General features: G+C 42.1%; 1 protein-coding gene across 1 annotated transcript in view; it reads left to right on the top strand.

Annotated features, from left to right (window-relative positions):
- The window catches only part of LOC103768880 (protocadherin-15-like), a gene marked incomplete at its 5' end in the record, with an annotated part of 190,564 nt that overhangs the window by 77,687 nt on the left and 97,885 nt on the right, over window positions 1–14,992 (top strand). Inside the window, 1 exon segment of the mRNA XM_008936046.1 lies at window positions 13,298–13,414. Within this exon segment, the coding sequence (XP_008934294.1) occupies window positions 13,298–13,414 (117 nt within the window).

Below are 14,992 nucleotides of genomic sequence, written 5' to 3'. Positions count from 1 at the left end.
CTGGAATAGAAGGAATGGTTTAATTGTTCCCTCCCACTCAGCCTCTCTTTTGCTCTTGCTCTGGGACCAGGAAATGGATGTGTCTGTTTCCTCTTAGTAGTAAGTGTGCTTTCTCTTTATTTAGAAGATGGTATTAGAGTAATTATTTCAATAAGGTGTTTGTGACCCTAAATAGGAAAGGAACCAAGTGTAGATACGTTGTAGACCCTGACATAACAGTTGTGCAGCTTGCAGTCTTTAATAACACAAAATTGCAGCGGAGAAAACCCGAAGCGAGTGTTAAGGCACGAATGGGTCCAAGCAGGGAATTCATGTAACCATTAAGGATTCAGTCCCTAGAATCCTCAGAGCTTTATTTCTGTTCCAGAGGTCTCCAAGTCTTTTTGGAATTATGCTGTTCTATTAACATTTGTCACTTCTCACAGTGCAGCTCTTCACCTAAAGCGCTATAATCTTTCCTGTGTGACAGGAAAACCAACTATGTGAGTGTTTGTGTGATAGTTTAACCAACTATGGGCAACGTCTGGTGGTGTCATACATGATTTCTGTGGTATAAAACCAGGTGAGCAGCTGTGCCACATACCCATAATCACACTGATCTTTCTGGCAAGGAGGAGGGTGGATATGCACAGTGATGTTCTTTAGACTCTCACTTTTAAGCCTTTGGCATGACAAAGTGGAAATAGTTTGTATTAACCTTCCCTGAACTTGATCAAAACGCAGATTGCATCGCAGAATAACTCGCTGCAGAAAAAACAACTTGATCTGTTACGTGCGTGTCAGGACTGAAATAGATTATTGGCCTGTGCTGCAGCCAGGTGGCTCTTGGCATTGCACGTGTCTCGTGGCACTCACCGAAGAAAGCCAAAGGTAAATTAATGACATGGTACGTCCTTTCTGGTATTACTGAGGAGGAAGAGCACGGATGGCATTGATTTCTTTTTGCTAAAAGATGCAAACCACCTCAAACAGGCTATGATTTCTCTTTTTTTTCCTCAGTTCTCAGAGTCCTCTCATTGCTTTCACAACCTTTCATCTTAACCTGAAAGGAGTAATGAGTCCTCTTCTCTGGGGATGGCATGGGCACTAGTGTTCAGCCAGTATAACTAATGACTCTGGTTTGTAATCAACTCCACAAACCTTTTTTTTTTTTTTTTTTTTTTGTTTTGGTTTTGTTTTCGTTTTTTTTCTTAGATGTAATAATACAGGCTAGACATGGCAAACTTTATCAGTCTTGAAAACATAGTCTAAGGGCTAAAAACATTAGCAACTCCAAGAAACAATCAGCATACTATTTTTTCAGTGGCTTGCCACTGTCAAGGCATAATTTCTGTCCCCGTGAGAACAGCAGAGATTCGGGGTCGTGAACTCAGTGTCTGGGAGGAGTTTGCTCGGGGCGCTTGTGGCACGTGTTGGAGCACACACAAGCGTCTCCTCACAACAAAGGTGTTTCCCAGTACTGGAGGAAGTGAAATCGTCACTGTAAAACACTGTGCTTATTAGGATTTCACATTTGGAAACGATTACTATGGTAATAGAGCATCTTAACAGAGCCAGGACTAAGTGTTTTCCAGTTGATATCCCTGTTAAATGAGGAATGTGTTCCTGAATACATACTCTAAGTATTTTTGTATCATGAGGCCTGTGAGGGACTTGTGTATTTTATGCTGTGTCCTCCTCTTAGTATTATTACCAGCATTATCTCTATATTACTTTGTCTCCTCCCTGTTTGTTGTAACTGCTTTTTTCTCCTCCTTCTGTGGTCTGCGAATGGTTTGCCCTTTTTTTTTTTTCAAGTAGAGTATGTAGTGTAATGAAGCCATTATGTCTGGCTGATGATTCAGAGTGACAGAGCAGCAAGAATAAATAAAATCAGAGCTATCTGTTTCTAGCAATTACAAGACTGCCAACCAAGCATTTCATATAATTCCTCCCATGCCTTAAACCTGCTGGACTGTTACAAAGATTATATGGGTCAGATTTAGTAAATTAATGATGCAGATTTAATAAAACTAACTATACCCATGAAGACAAATAAACGCACTGCTGTCATCAGAGATGCCATTCTGGTGACCATTCATACTCCAGTTGGAAGCCAATGGCATGATCTTGGCTGTCACGCTGCCCTAGCAGTGCCGAGCTCCCACCTGCTCACAGAAGAAAGCTCCCTTCTTTCACTGACAACCTAAACCTGGAATCAGAACAGGGAGAAATAGAATTTGTTTGCTTTTCTCGGGTGGGAGGGTTAGAAGCAGCTGTGTGATGCCTCAGTGCTTCATTATGGTGGGATTTCATGTCATGATGAGTTTTAATTGCAATAATAATGAAAATGTTCTGCCAGAAATTATACAGATAATGAAGGATACATGGAAGATAAAAGACATGAGTAAATCGATTAAGGTCAAACACATCTCACCAATTCCTAACATTTCTCAAATAAAACTTGTTTTTTTCAATAAATTTACATCCACAAAATTAATCCTTCCTATCTAACACATAATGAAAAACATTTTCCCTTTAAAGAATAACAGAGCAGTCCAGCTCAGCAGCAGTACATAACTTACAGGAAGGTTAAAAGAAAAAAGAGATGTGTTGCCTCCAGAATATAACAGCTTATTTATCTATTTCCTAGTGGCATTAATGAAATAACAGTGTTGGACAATGATGACAGTAAACAGATTTTTTTCAGTCTCAATTTATCTGCTTATCACCTACTAGTCATTTATTACCTCATATACTCCACTATGAATATTATCCCTTAATTTATATTATGAGCTAGTTTAGGGCTGGATGAGCACTAAATATTAAAAAGAGGCAGTTATACCACGTTAACATGCCTCTGTTTTGTATAGCTGCAAAGAGCTCCATGTAAAGAAGCGCTGAACCCAATTACAGGCAAAATTCAAAGCACCACTTCATACAGTTTGTCATTTTATCTTGTCAACATCATCACAAAGATTTTGAACTTGCTGCTCAGAGTTGCTCAGCATTGATTGATTCTCTAACCTCAGTCCTAAATTAGTCACTGTGGTAGATAGATAAATCTCAAAGGTATTTCAAATACTTGTGGTAAAGCTAGGAGCAGTTTTCAAGTACTGGCTTACTTTGGTGGGCTTAATGGCAATGTCCAGTTGAAACGGTACCAACAGTATCAAAACTGAGGCTCACAAAGAAAGGTTTGCCTGCAAACTGTGATGTGTATCTTGGAAGGTGAATGTACTGGTGAGATGTGTGAATCTCAAAGGAGGATACCATTAAAGGTGTTATATGTTTCTTATGAGAAGACAAGAGAATAAAGAATGGGAAGGGACTTCTTGATACTCCAGCATCTGGTGAAATTAGGTGGTTCTGTATCGTGCCATGCAATGAGTTGACTCAAGCCTTGCTTGGCTTTGCATTCTAATTAAACTGCCTTTGTATATTTACTCACAAGAGGTTTTGTCTCTATCATCTTATTTTGCTTCCCCATTTTTCTCTGCAGAGGAGGGAGAGGAAGAGGGGAGGGTGATAGAGTGGCTTGGTGGGCACCTGGTGCTCAGCCAGGGTTAACTCACCACAGGGCCAGCTTGTACAGTGCTGGGGTGGGTGGTACCTCTGGCAGTGCCCACAGCTTGCCTGCCTGTCCTGTGGGAGGTGCTGGCTCTGGCGAGGCTGCTCCGCTGCCTGCTTGTCCCCCCAGCTTGGGAACCCCCCTGCACACGGAGCTCTGCTGCTCCGCCACGCGTCGGGCCGGCTTCAGAGCGGCTGCTCTCGGCAGCATCTGACTCTTTTCACGAGTCAGAGCTGTGAAGGCAGTTGTTTACATATGGAAGTTGAAGTGGAAATAATCACAGTAGGTTTTCTGTCACATGTATCATTATCAATAATAAAATTAACTTGTTATTGCATTTGTAAAAGAAACCATTTGAATGCTAAGAATCAGTGAGTTAAATGATTTATTTTTTCCTCCATTACTTCCATCACATATATGAGGAAGTATAAATTGCTCTGTGCTCAGAATTATCTGGGTAAATTACAACAAATCACTCACTTAAGTTCATGATGCCAGTCTTTTAGCTGAAGGATGAGAGCTTGCTGAAATCTTAAGATCCTGATTATTGTCCTAGTTCTACATGATGTATTAACTGTCACTAGTGGTCCTTTAGGGGAGTGTTGGTGGTTATTAAGGCCTGGAGAATGCTGTTGCATCCTTTCAGCTTGCATGAGTATTTGCCTTGTGAAAGAATAGGTACTATCTGCACACGTGCATGAATCTCCTATCTGTATCTCAGTCAACTCTTGGCGCATAGCAAGTATCTGTGGTTGTGGTTTGCTGTAACTGTGTATGTGGTATGATAGAGTTTTAAGGGAAGAGGAAAAAAAATCTTCTAGTAAAGGTATTATATAGCGTTTTGGTTTTCTTTCAGAAAATGAAACTACCTGTGAGAGAACAGTGTTTTGAAATCACAGCCTAAGTTTTCTGTTGCTTCAGTGCTGAGTCTGTGACTCTAAATCCTGAGACTTTCATGGAATCATAGAATGGTTTGGGTTGGAAGGGACTTTAAAGATCATCTAGTTCAACCCACCTGGAGGGAGCAGGGACCATCTGCAACTAGAGCAGGTTGCTCAGAGCCCCATCCAACCTCACCTGGAATGTTGAGCTGCAAGGGATATGGCTTCAACCACCTCTCTGGGCAACCTGGGCCAGTGGCTCCCCACCTTCACTGTAAAACATTTCTTCCTTCTATCTCATCTACATCTGCCCTAATTTACTTTAAGACCATCAGCCTTGTCCTGTCACAACAGACCCTACTAAAAAATCCCTCCCCAGCTTTCTGACAGGCCCCTTTCAGTACTGGAAGGCCACAAGAAGGTCTCCCTGGAGCCCTCTCTTATCCAGGCTGCACAAGCTCAGCTCTCTCCTGATGGCCTCCCATCAGAGGGGTTCCCCCCTCGGGTCACTGCTGGGGCTCCTCTGGCCCAGCTCCAGCAGGTCCCTGTCTCTGCTGTGCTGAGGACTCCAGAGCTGCCCCAGCACTGCAGGGGGGTCTCCCCAGAGCAGGGCAGAAGGGCAGGATCCCCCCCTCCATGCTGTGCTGCCCACACTGCTGGAGGTGCAGCTCAGGCTGCAATTGGCTTCTGGGCTGTGAGCACACATTGAGAGCTCATGTCCAGCTTTTCACCCACCAGCATCTCCAAGTCCTTCATAGGGCTGCTCTCCAGCCCTTCACCCTCCAGCCTGTATTGATACTGGGGGTTGCCCTGACTCCAGTGCAGGACCTTGCAGTTGGCCTAGTTGAACCTCATGAGGTTCACACAGGCCCACTTCTAGATCTTGTCCCAGTCTGAAGAGTTTTCAAACTTATTTTTAGACTGCCACATCATTTAAGATCAATGTTATGTGAAAACATATGAAATTTGTATTTTAATATTTAATATTAATTTTTACATTTGTACCATACTGAATAAAGTTGATTAGCATAATTTCGAAAGGGCTTTGGAAACTTTCCAGGATTAATAATAGAAATATAATCACATAAGGATTTGAAAAAATTGAGAAATTACAGAAATATTTGGGGGTGCTAGGTGGCTATTAGCAGTTAGCATGGACCAGAGGAATGGTTGGTAAGAAAGTCTGGCACTTACAGGTGCTGTAGCTGAAATATAACGATGGTAACAAAGGTCTCATCCTGTGTGGACATCAATATGCGCCATGCTGGAGAGGTTTCTGCCAAGGGATAAACCTGCACCTGGTTTTCCCTTTAAAGCTAAGCAGAGCTTCAGGAACCCATTGCAAAGTATAGCTGCATCAAAATGGAGGCACTCGCTCACTTGAGCCCTAAAACTGTTGTTTTGAATGGCAGAATAAGGCTTTGTGGCAGAGGTCAAAGATCTCTGGGTGTGTGGGGGTACTTGTTACAGAGGTTTCATTTCCCACTTTTCCATTTTTTTTCCATGAACCAGTAGTTAACAGATGAAGAAATTGAAAATTATTCTGAGGGATTAGTGTGAGCAAGGCTGCTCCACATGGAGGGCTGACCTGAAGGTGGGTCAAAGAGGGTGACCTGAGGTGGGCAGTGCCCTCCCTGCCTGGGCACAGTCCCTGTGGGGACAGAGCCGGGTGGGCAGAGCAACAGGCTCCATCGACAGCCCCGAACATGGTGAGGGCATAGACCTGGCCCAGGGTTGTCCAGGGACTCCAGACAGGAGCAGAAGGGGATGGGACCAGAAACAGAGCTGGAGCCTGGTATACTGTGGCATCACTGGAGCAGGACTGAGGGCCATGACTGGGCTGAACTGGGGTCTCAGGCCCAGAGACAGGATGTTGGGGCATCTAGGTGAGATTTGTGCAGGCCATTATGGGCTAGGGATGCCTTTTAGGGCTGTGATACCTCGTGGCCTTATGGTTCATTCTGCTTATTTAATAATAAAATATCTTAGATTTTTTTTCTAAATAAGATGTTTGATGATATCTTTCCATGATTAAAGTATGCACAGGAGGAATAATGATTTTCAAATACAGGGTTACCAAAACACCCCAATCCTTTCTGGGGAAGAGATTTTCCACGGGTATGGGGTAGAGGGATGTTGAATGTGCCCTTGGAAGTCCTCAAACAGCAGGGGATTATTGGATACTTGGAGGCAGCTCCAACGGGAAGCCACCAGCTCTGGGAATGTGCACCTAGACTTAAGTGACAGATGTTCAAAACAAAATGACAGCAGAAAATTGGAGATACGTATCTGTAGTGCTAGAAAAAGATTGGGAAGGTTTGAAAATTTCAGTGTGTGACATACGCTTTGAAGTAAAACTTTCTTCTTTCACCCTTTGTGGGATTATGTTACGTACATTTAACATTAGTGGAAGGAGGGATCGTTTTAAAAATACATTTTTTTCATCTTTATTACACTTGTCATAAAAGCCAGCAGACTGCAAAAGGAGCCATAAATGTCTAATATGCATTTATTAGCTCAGATGCTGTTCAGTGAGGATGGTTTTTATAGCAAGGGAATGTTGATTTCCACTTAGATATAGTTGACTGGAAACCTTATAATGAAAGAGCACAGTCCTAAAGCAGTAGAAAACCCACGTGGATGTGCTTACAAACTCTTTATGTAAGTATTTACAAACCAAGAGACAAAATATTTAAGAAGCTAACAAACAGTGATCTTTTTTTCAACAGGTCGCAAACAGAAGAGTAAAACAGTTCCTCATATTTTTAAAATCTTTATGGTAAAATGCTTTCTGCTTAGTAGCTGAGGAGAGAGGCAAGAAGAAAGGGAAGCTTTGGTCAAAGCTGAATTTGTAATGTAGGCTCCCCAGGTAGGCACCTTTACACATGTACTCTGCTGATAATGGTAAAAACCATGTGATTCTCTTAGTGGTTTAGAGAAATCAACAGAATCTGTGATTTTTTTTTTTTTTTTTTTGTGTAGTCTTTGACAGGAATTTATCCTTCTGAAACTGTTCAGCAGATTAAAAATTGGAATTCTCTGTTAAGGAATTACAGCAATTTTAATCGATAATCAACACTTGATTATAATTAGGTCACAAAACCCACAAATTTAAAAAATCAGACTGATTGTATAAGCTGCAAAAAAAAAAAAAAAAAACCCAGACCCTAAATGACTATATGTAAAAAAGTATAACCTTGTTTTGGTAAGAAGGGTAGGGGATGTTGCTGTGGGGGTGCTGAGGGCAGAGAAGCTTCACTCCCATTTGTTAGGGCTGCCCGCTAGTGCACTGCAGGCTTGAGACAGCAGTTTGTTCAGTGAATAAACAAGGTTCCCTCTGTAGGATAAAAGGGCATTTGCACCTGTGATTATGGCCGAGATAGATCTAGGTATTGTACATAAATATATGTATGTGGCTGTGAATGTATGTCCGATATGTTGGAGTGCCACCTGGAGTTGCTTCTGTCTATGTGGTGATAGCTTGTGAAAAATCAACTTCTTTATGTTTTTTCCATTACAAAACAAGATTTCTACCAAAACACAATTTCAGAAAAATTGATTGTTCTTTAGAAAGTCTTTAGGGTAGCAGTAATACTCAAAGCAGCCAAATCTGTCACTCCTAGTGATGTTAGATACAGCAGGAAGGAGCTGTAATCCTGCTGTATCTCGCTCCTTCCTTCAGGCGGGATTTTCCAAACACCCTGGAACTGCCATAGCAACTCCTGGTGCAGTTGGCCTCCCAGGCTTTGTGGCTCATTTTGTGTTTCCTGAGGAGGAAGAGGGGGGATTATTTCACCCGGAAGTTAAACGCTTATATGCTTAACTTAGCGGAGTACAAGCATCAAAGATACAATAGATGCCCCATCCCTGGAAAGGTTCAAGGAGCTCTGAGCAACCTGCTCTAGCTGAAGATGTCCCTGCTTGCGGCAGGGTTGGACTAGATGACCTTTAAGGGTCCCTTCCAACCCAAATCATTCTATGATTCTATGAAAGATCTCTTGATGTCCCCATTAATCAAAAGTACAGGAATGTCTCTGAAGTGCATTTAACTTTACAAGTGAATTTTAAGTTGGGAATGCTGTACTGCAGGTATTTTTCTTCTGCTCTGGTTGTGCTTTGCCTTCCCATGGCAGCAGTCACCACCTGTCTGGGAACACCTAGTTTAGTATTAGTGCATTACAACTACTGACTGTCTTAATGATTTTTAAATTACATATTGATTTCCTCTTTAATGCCTTTCCTCTTCCACGCTTTGTTTCTCCCCATTGCCATTCCTAGATGACTATCTTAGTTCACCAAGGTTTCTGTTCAGCATTTTCATAATCTTTGCAGCCAGGTCAATACTTGTTGCCTACAAACCTTTTTCTAAGTAACAATCCTTCAGATCTTGTGAGTGAGACGTGTCTCATTCAGAGAGTGAGGAAGTTGGTCAGGATGTGAGATCGTTCACATGCTGTGGGTGACATCCGAGTGAGCAAATGAGCTGACATCAAGAAATCTCTTAATGTGTCTTCGTTTGCTTTTGAAAGTACTAATGTGGATTCTCAAGAACAGTAGTAATATTTGAGCATCTCCCCCATGTTGTGCTCTCTTCATGCTTGTTTCTTAATCTTTGTGCAAGGGAAGGATGTGTCCTGTTCTGCTTTTATGTGCTGCCCAGTGTGAGTAATGTGAAACAATACTGAACAAAAAGTGGTAGATGAAGAGCATCTATGATAGGAGGAATGCTTTGGGAGTTTTATGCTTTGACTTTCACTCTGTTTTGTAAACAAAGTTGTACAAAAATATAATAAATCTGCAGTGAGATGAGCAGGGACACAAAGGCTGTTCTGTATTTATACATAAATGTGGCTGCTGGATCTATGTGACGGAAGCAATGACCTATGAACAGTTGTAAGGTGCTGCAGTTTGGCTGCAGTAGTGTGTGTAGGATCGTACCCCAGATTTAAAAGATTATCACACTACTTCTTTTCACCACTTTGCTGAAGGTTACTACCCTTCTCCCAACATGTGGGGGAATGCACTCAGATGCTGCATCCATACCTGTGCAAAGTCAGGTTTCAGGGGCTTTTAAGCAGAAACCATCCTGGTGTGGAGTAATGTTCAGTTAGTTAGCTCTGCAAAAACATGTCTGTGTCTTTGGTCTCCAGAAATAACAGAAGCCCAGCACTTTCTCTAAATTTTACCATTTTGCCCAAAGTCCCTCTGATGTAAACCTGAAAACTCTCTGTCAGGGAATGCTGAACACTACTCACTGTTAAGTCCACTTCAATGAAGAAAATTGGATTTGGGACCTTGACTACAGGGGCACAGGTTTTGGGGTGTGGGATGGGGCAGATCATGACCATGACCTCGTGAGCTATTCTGAGAAAATAGTGTGTGCTTTCTTTCTGTCTTCTTAGAAAATCAGCTCTAGACTGTATTCCATCCTTGGTGGTGGTGCTGTTTGCCAGAAAACAAATGATTTCTTTCTGTAACCTTTTTGATAACCTTTAAATGCCCGTAATGTGTAAAGACTGAATATACCATTTGAAGGTGATGGTAACAAATGAATATCTCTAACCTGACTCTAACAAAATCTCTACTTATTCTACCAGAAATTGCCCAGAAGAGTCATTTCTTCCTACCATTTCTGAACCAAAACTTTCAGTAGAATAAAGCAAGTGCTACAACCAAAAAAAAAAAAAAAAATCTCATTTCCGTGTCATCTATATGTTTTGTATGTTAAATCTTCTGCCTGAATAAAAATCCCCATTCTGCTTCTAGCAGTTATTAATCAAAAACATTTGCCATGAGTACATGAGACTCAGTGTCCTGTCTGCAGGGACAGTCTTGCTCTCTGAAGCACGCTTACTGCAGCTGCGTCATGAGGAGACCTGTGGTGGTTCTTGTGGAGAAGTTCTATTTTGTTAAAAATGGAAATATTTAAGCTTGAACTCTGCTATAAAAAAAAAAACAAAACAAAAAAAACCAAACCAAAACAAAACAAAACAAAAACAGTGGCTGCTTTAGACTCATAGAATCATTAAGGTTGGAAAAGACCTCTATGATAGTCAAGTCCAACCATCAACCCAACACTACTGTGATCACTGAACCATGTCCCAGAGTGGGATTCAGGAATTAGGATTAGGATTCTGGAAGAGGTGAGGTGGGAAGAAAAGCACATGGAGCTGTTCTGACTGTTTATGACTGAAACATTTGGTGCCTGTTCACTCATCTCGGCCAAGGTCTATGAGGCATGATCTTGCATAAAGCTTGTCTTTGAGGAAAGGTAAGTCAGAGAGGCTGAAGGCTTTCCATGTCCTACTTTATCCTTTGCTTTGTATTCTGGGTTTTTTTTGCACTGATCCACATATCTTGAAAAATAAGTGCGTTAAGCAGGATGACTTAGTCATTTTCTGTAGCGGAGGATGTAGTGTATCATCTTTAGACAGGATTACGCTTCCCAATACCTTAAGTCTGAGATTTTCAGGCACTGAGGTCACATAAAGCTATTCAAAAGATAACAAAACCACCACGCGGTGATTGTTCCCACACCCCCAGTGAGCATACAACAGAGTGGGATCTCTCGCTGCTACACCAAAGAAAAAAGCACAGGATATGGCTGTGGATTTGCAGGTGCACAGAGAAATGACTTCAAAATAAATTAATAGATACAGATAAAAGTCTGGGTTATTCCAGAAACTTCACCTGCTTCAAGGAGGTGGTGCTAAGCATCCTGATCGTGGGAAGCAAAAGCTGAAAATAACCCCAAACTAAACCCAGACCTATTGTAAGCATAGTATTGAATCATTACCCCAGATCTAAGCACAGAAGGTGTGTATGCTGTTTTTAAAAGGTTGTGTATCCCACTGGAAAAACCTTTGGGGTCTACCAAGCAAACTGGTTCCAAACACATCAATGCACCCTGTTGTATGACCTGTGTTGGATCACATTTCTCCTATTGTGCTGGAGATGGTTTTTAATATTCCGTGCCTAGGATGTCTGTATTCGTAGCTAACTTGTGTCTGCTTCAAGTAAAGCAAACCCCTGTCTTTTCTTTGAGGTAGAATGGCTGTGCATGGGGTCCTGCAGGGTGGGATTGTTGTATGATGTGGTTTCTTTGCCACAGCAATATATTGCTCTGGAGTGGAGTTTCTGGCAGCAAAGGGAACAAAGGACAGCTTATTGCAAAAGCACAATGTCACTCTGAAGAGTCATGAGAAGCAAGGTTGTTTATGTAAAATTGTCCTGGGTACTAAATTCTCAGGTGCAGTAAATTTATTTTCATGTGAAGAGATCAAGAAATTGGAGTTATAAGATTCAGTGCCTGTAATTCCATGCAAAAGTGTTAATCAGTTTGAATTGGAGTGTTTTTCCAAAATGTTTTCTTATGAATGCTTCCCTAGTTGGAATTACCTAGTAGTCACTTTTTGATGATCCAGTTGTCTCTTTGAAATTCTGAAAAGCAGAGAAAAAGCATCTCCCATGCCTCAAAGACTTGAGTTGCAGACCTTTCAACTGAACCAAGCACATTAATTTTTCAGGCATTCACTACATGGACTTCTAACAGGCTTTCTTGATTTTTTTTTTTTTTTGTAATGGTAATAGAGATGTTTACTGTACTGTTGTTTCTTCTGATGAGATGTGGGTGAATGTTTTAAAAGGTTGTGTGCTAGCCAGTATCGGCATATTGCCTTTGCAGCATGAAGAGCTGTTACAACAGGTAGAAACATCACTGTATAGCCTTTGAGTAGCTGTATTTGTGTGGAAGAGATAGGGGCACCTCTATCCCCCCCCTGAGCTCAGGCACACAGTCTGCTTGCAAGGGAAGAAAAATAACTGCTCTCTGTTTGTGGATTAGTAAAGCTACTCATGTGTGCTGAAGGCATCTGATGCTTTGGATCTGTTCTATGAAAAACAAACCAGGAAACTTAATCTATGTTATCCATATGCACAAAACAATGGGAATAGTAGTATGCAAAAAATAATCTGTTCTCAGTAGGATTCAAACTAGGGAAGTGGCTCTACAGAAAATAAAATGGAAAAATTAGTTTTATTAGTAGAATGAACATTGTGATTTAGAAATGTACATTTAATTATTTTTTTTTTTAATAATTATTTTGTGGCAACTTAACAACTGTCTGAATGATGACCTTCTTAATAACCTATGATGGTGGCTGGCCCTCTGAACACTCAAGGCTGCTGCTGCATGGGGCATGACTGCTGCATCTACACCAGCGCAGCTCACACCATCCACACAGCCTCCATGAGGTTACAGCTTTCATGCAGGGAGTGACACGTGAATGTATGTACACATAGGTAGGTGTGGAGGTGCACGTATGTGCATACACATGCTACCACATCCATCAAATTTGGCTTACCTCAAGCCTTTGAAGACTCTTTTTGACAATGTACCCAGCAGTCTGAAGAGCACCATCTTAAGCTCTCGTGGGGCATTGATACTAATCAGCCATTTAGTTTCCATTCCTTTGTGGCATACTAGAAGTAGCAAACACTGTGGAGCAACAGCAGCTCATTCATTTTAGAAAATGAGCACAGCCATGCTGTGCCCCACTGCTTGAGAAGCAGGTGTTGTGGGGATCTCTCCTTTGTTCACTTGTGAGGCTGTGTGCTTTGCTGCAGAATTTCCTTCTGTTGATCTGTCTCACATGAATGTTTTTTCAGCAACTTGGGCACCTTCCCCTCGTGTGCTGGTTTTGTGTGTTGGTAATGGAATTGAGAGCCAGGAGAGACGCTGAGTGGCAAATAGGATTCCTGATGAGGACGGAGTGTTTGAGTGGAGTTTGAAAAAAAAAAAAGGGTTGTGAGCATGTCTGTAATTTTGTTTGAGTTTCAGAACTAAACTCTTAATTATGTTTTGCAGGATATGAACGATTACTCTCCAGTATTTAGCAAAAAGCTCTACAGGGGAATGGTGGCTCCTGATGCAGTCAAGGGCACCGTTATCACGACCATTTCAGCTGAGGATCAAGATCCTCCGGTAAGCAAAAAGGTTCTATTAATACTCTGCACCCAAGAGGGAAAAATCTTTAACCCTCATAAGTGACCTAACTCTCTCGACAACAAAGGTGATTATTATGAGTTTCACAGAGCAGTAACTCATACATTTTGTATGTCAGCCTGTCCTTTGTTGTTCTGGGCAGAGGCTGCATTTACAATGATTGTTCCTGAAGCTGGCAGATCAATGGTACAGCTCCTTTCTGTCAGGAAGATTTTTGCAGAGTTCTTTATCCAACTTCACAGCATGAATGAGTAAGAGGAACAGGCAGGAAGGGAAGCCGTGCCTGTCTTTGGTACGGTTCTGCAGCTCAAAGAGGAGGCAAAACTCAACTTTGTAAAACTGTTGCTTCCTTGATGTTGCCGTTGCTGTGCGTGTCCCGTGTGAGACATCGCAGGGTCGTGGGGAGCTGCGCAGCTCTCCAGCCAGCCCTGCTGCACGGGCAGTATGGGAACCAAGTGCACCTGGTTTGGGGATACAGTTTATTTCTGCCACTGGCTTTTCTCGCTGTTCCCTGGTGAAGCACTTGATTGACAGAACTTGGCACATATTTTTGACTTGTTAGCTATTCTGAAGGGTAATATCAATTTTTGTAATCAGAGGTTGATGAACATCAGTGACCAGATGATACACCGAGGACAATGAAAGCCAAAGATGTTCTGCCAGCCCGGTTTAATTTTTAATTGTTAGTGTTTGGCATATTAAGGAGAATAATCCTGAGGGAGGATAGTTCAGAGAGAATGTGCCATGCACGTTAAAAGCTGATGGCAGTGCCTTGACACAAATCAGCTGTAGCTTAGCTAAATATGCTACATAGTAATTTGTTTACCACTCAAGGACAGAGATGCTAAAGCAGTGTTTCTGTAGGGACGGTCCTGCTCTCCCCTTGCAAGCAGTCCTAAAACACAAAGGAAAGTAAATGCCCTTCAGGTGACACATATCGGTGGGTTATCACTGAACTTGGAGGCATTTAAGGTAGCTTATAAAAGCTGAAGATCTCACCTGTTGTCTGTTTAAAGTATGTGGAAGACAGCAGTATCATCAAGTAGGTAGTGAGTAGTGGTAGTTATCAATCAGTAGTGCTGCAGAATGTTTAAGGAATGTGGCAGCAGAGGACACAGACATTATCCGGGCAGGAAACAAAAGAAATGGAGAGAGGTGTGCTAGTCTCGGACAGTTTGAAGGAGAGTGTTAGAGATTTTGGTGGCTCATTTTGAGTGCTCTGCTTGCAGAATGGAGCCAAATATGTGTGTACAGCTCCTTGCTTAACAATATCTAAAGAGCAGGTTTCAAGAAGATGGGGCCAGACTCTTTTCATTGGTGCCCAGTGACAGGACAAGGAGCAACAGGCACAAACTGGAACCCAGGAGGTTCCATCTCAACAGGAGGAGAAACTTTGTCGCTACAAGGGTACCAGAGCCTGGAGCAGGCTGCCAAGAGAGGCTGTGGAGTCGTCTTCTCTGGAGGATTCCAAATCTACCTGAATATGGACCCTGGGTGCCCTGCTCTGGGTGTCTCTGCTGGAGCAGGGGGGTTGGATAGGATGATCTCCAGAGATCA

This window comes from Merops nubicus, unplaced genomic scaffold (assembly GCF_000691845.1).
Source record: "Merops nubicus isolate BGI_N331 unplaced genomic scaffold, ASM69184v1 scaffold1360, whole genome shotgun sequence".
Lineage (NCBI taxonomy): Eukaryota > Metazoa > Chordata > Aves > Coraciiformes > Meropidae > Merops > Merops nubicus.
Note: the sequence above shows the minus strand (reverse complement) of the source record. Positions and strands in the feature narration are given on the sequence as shown.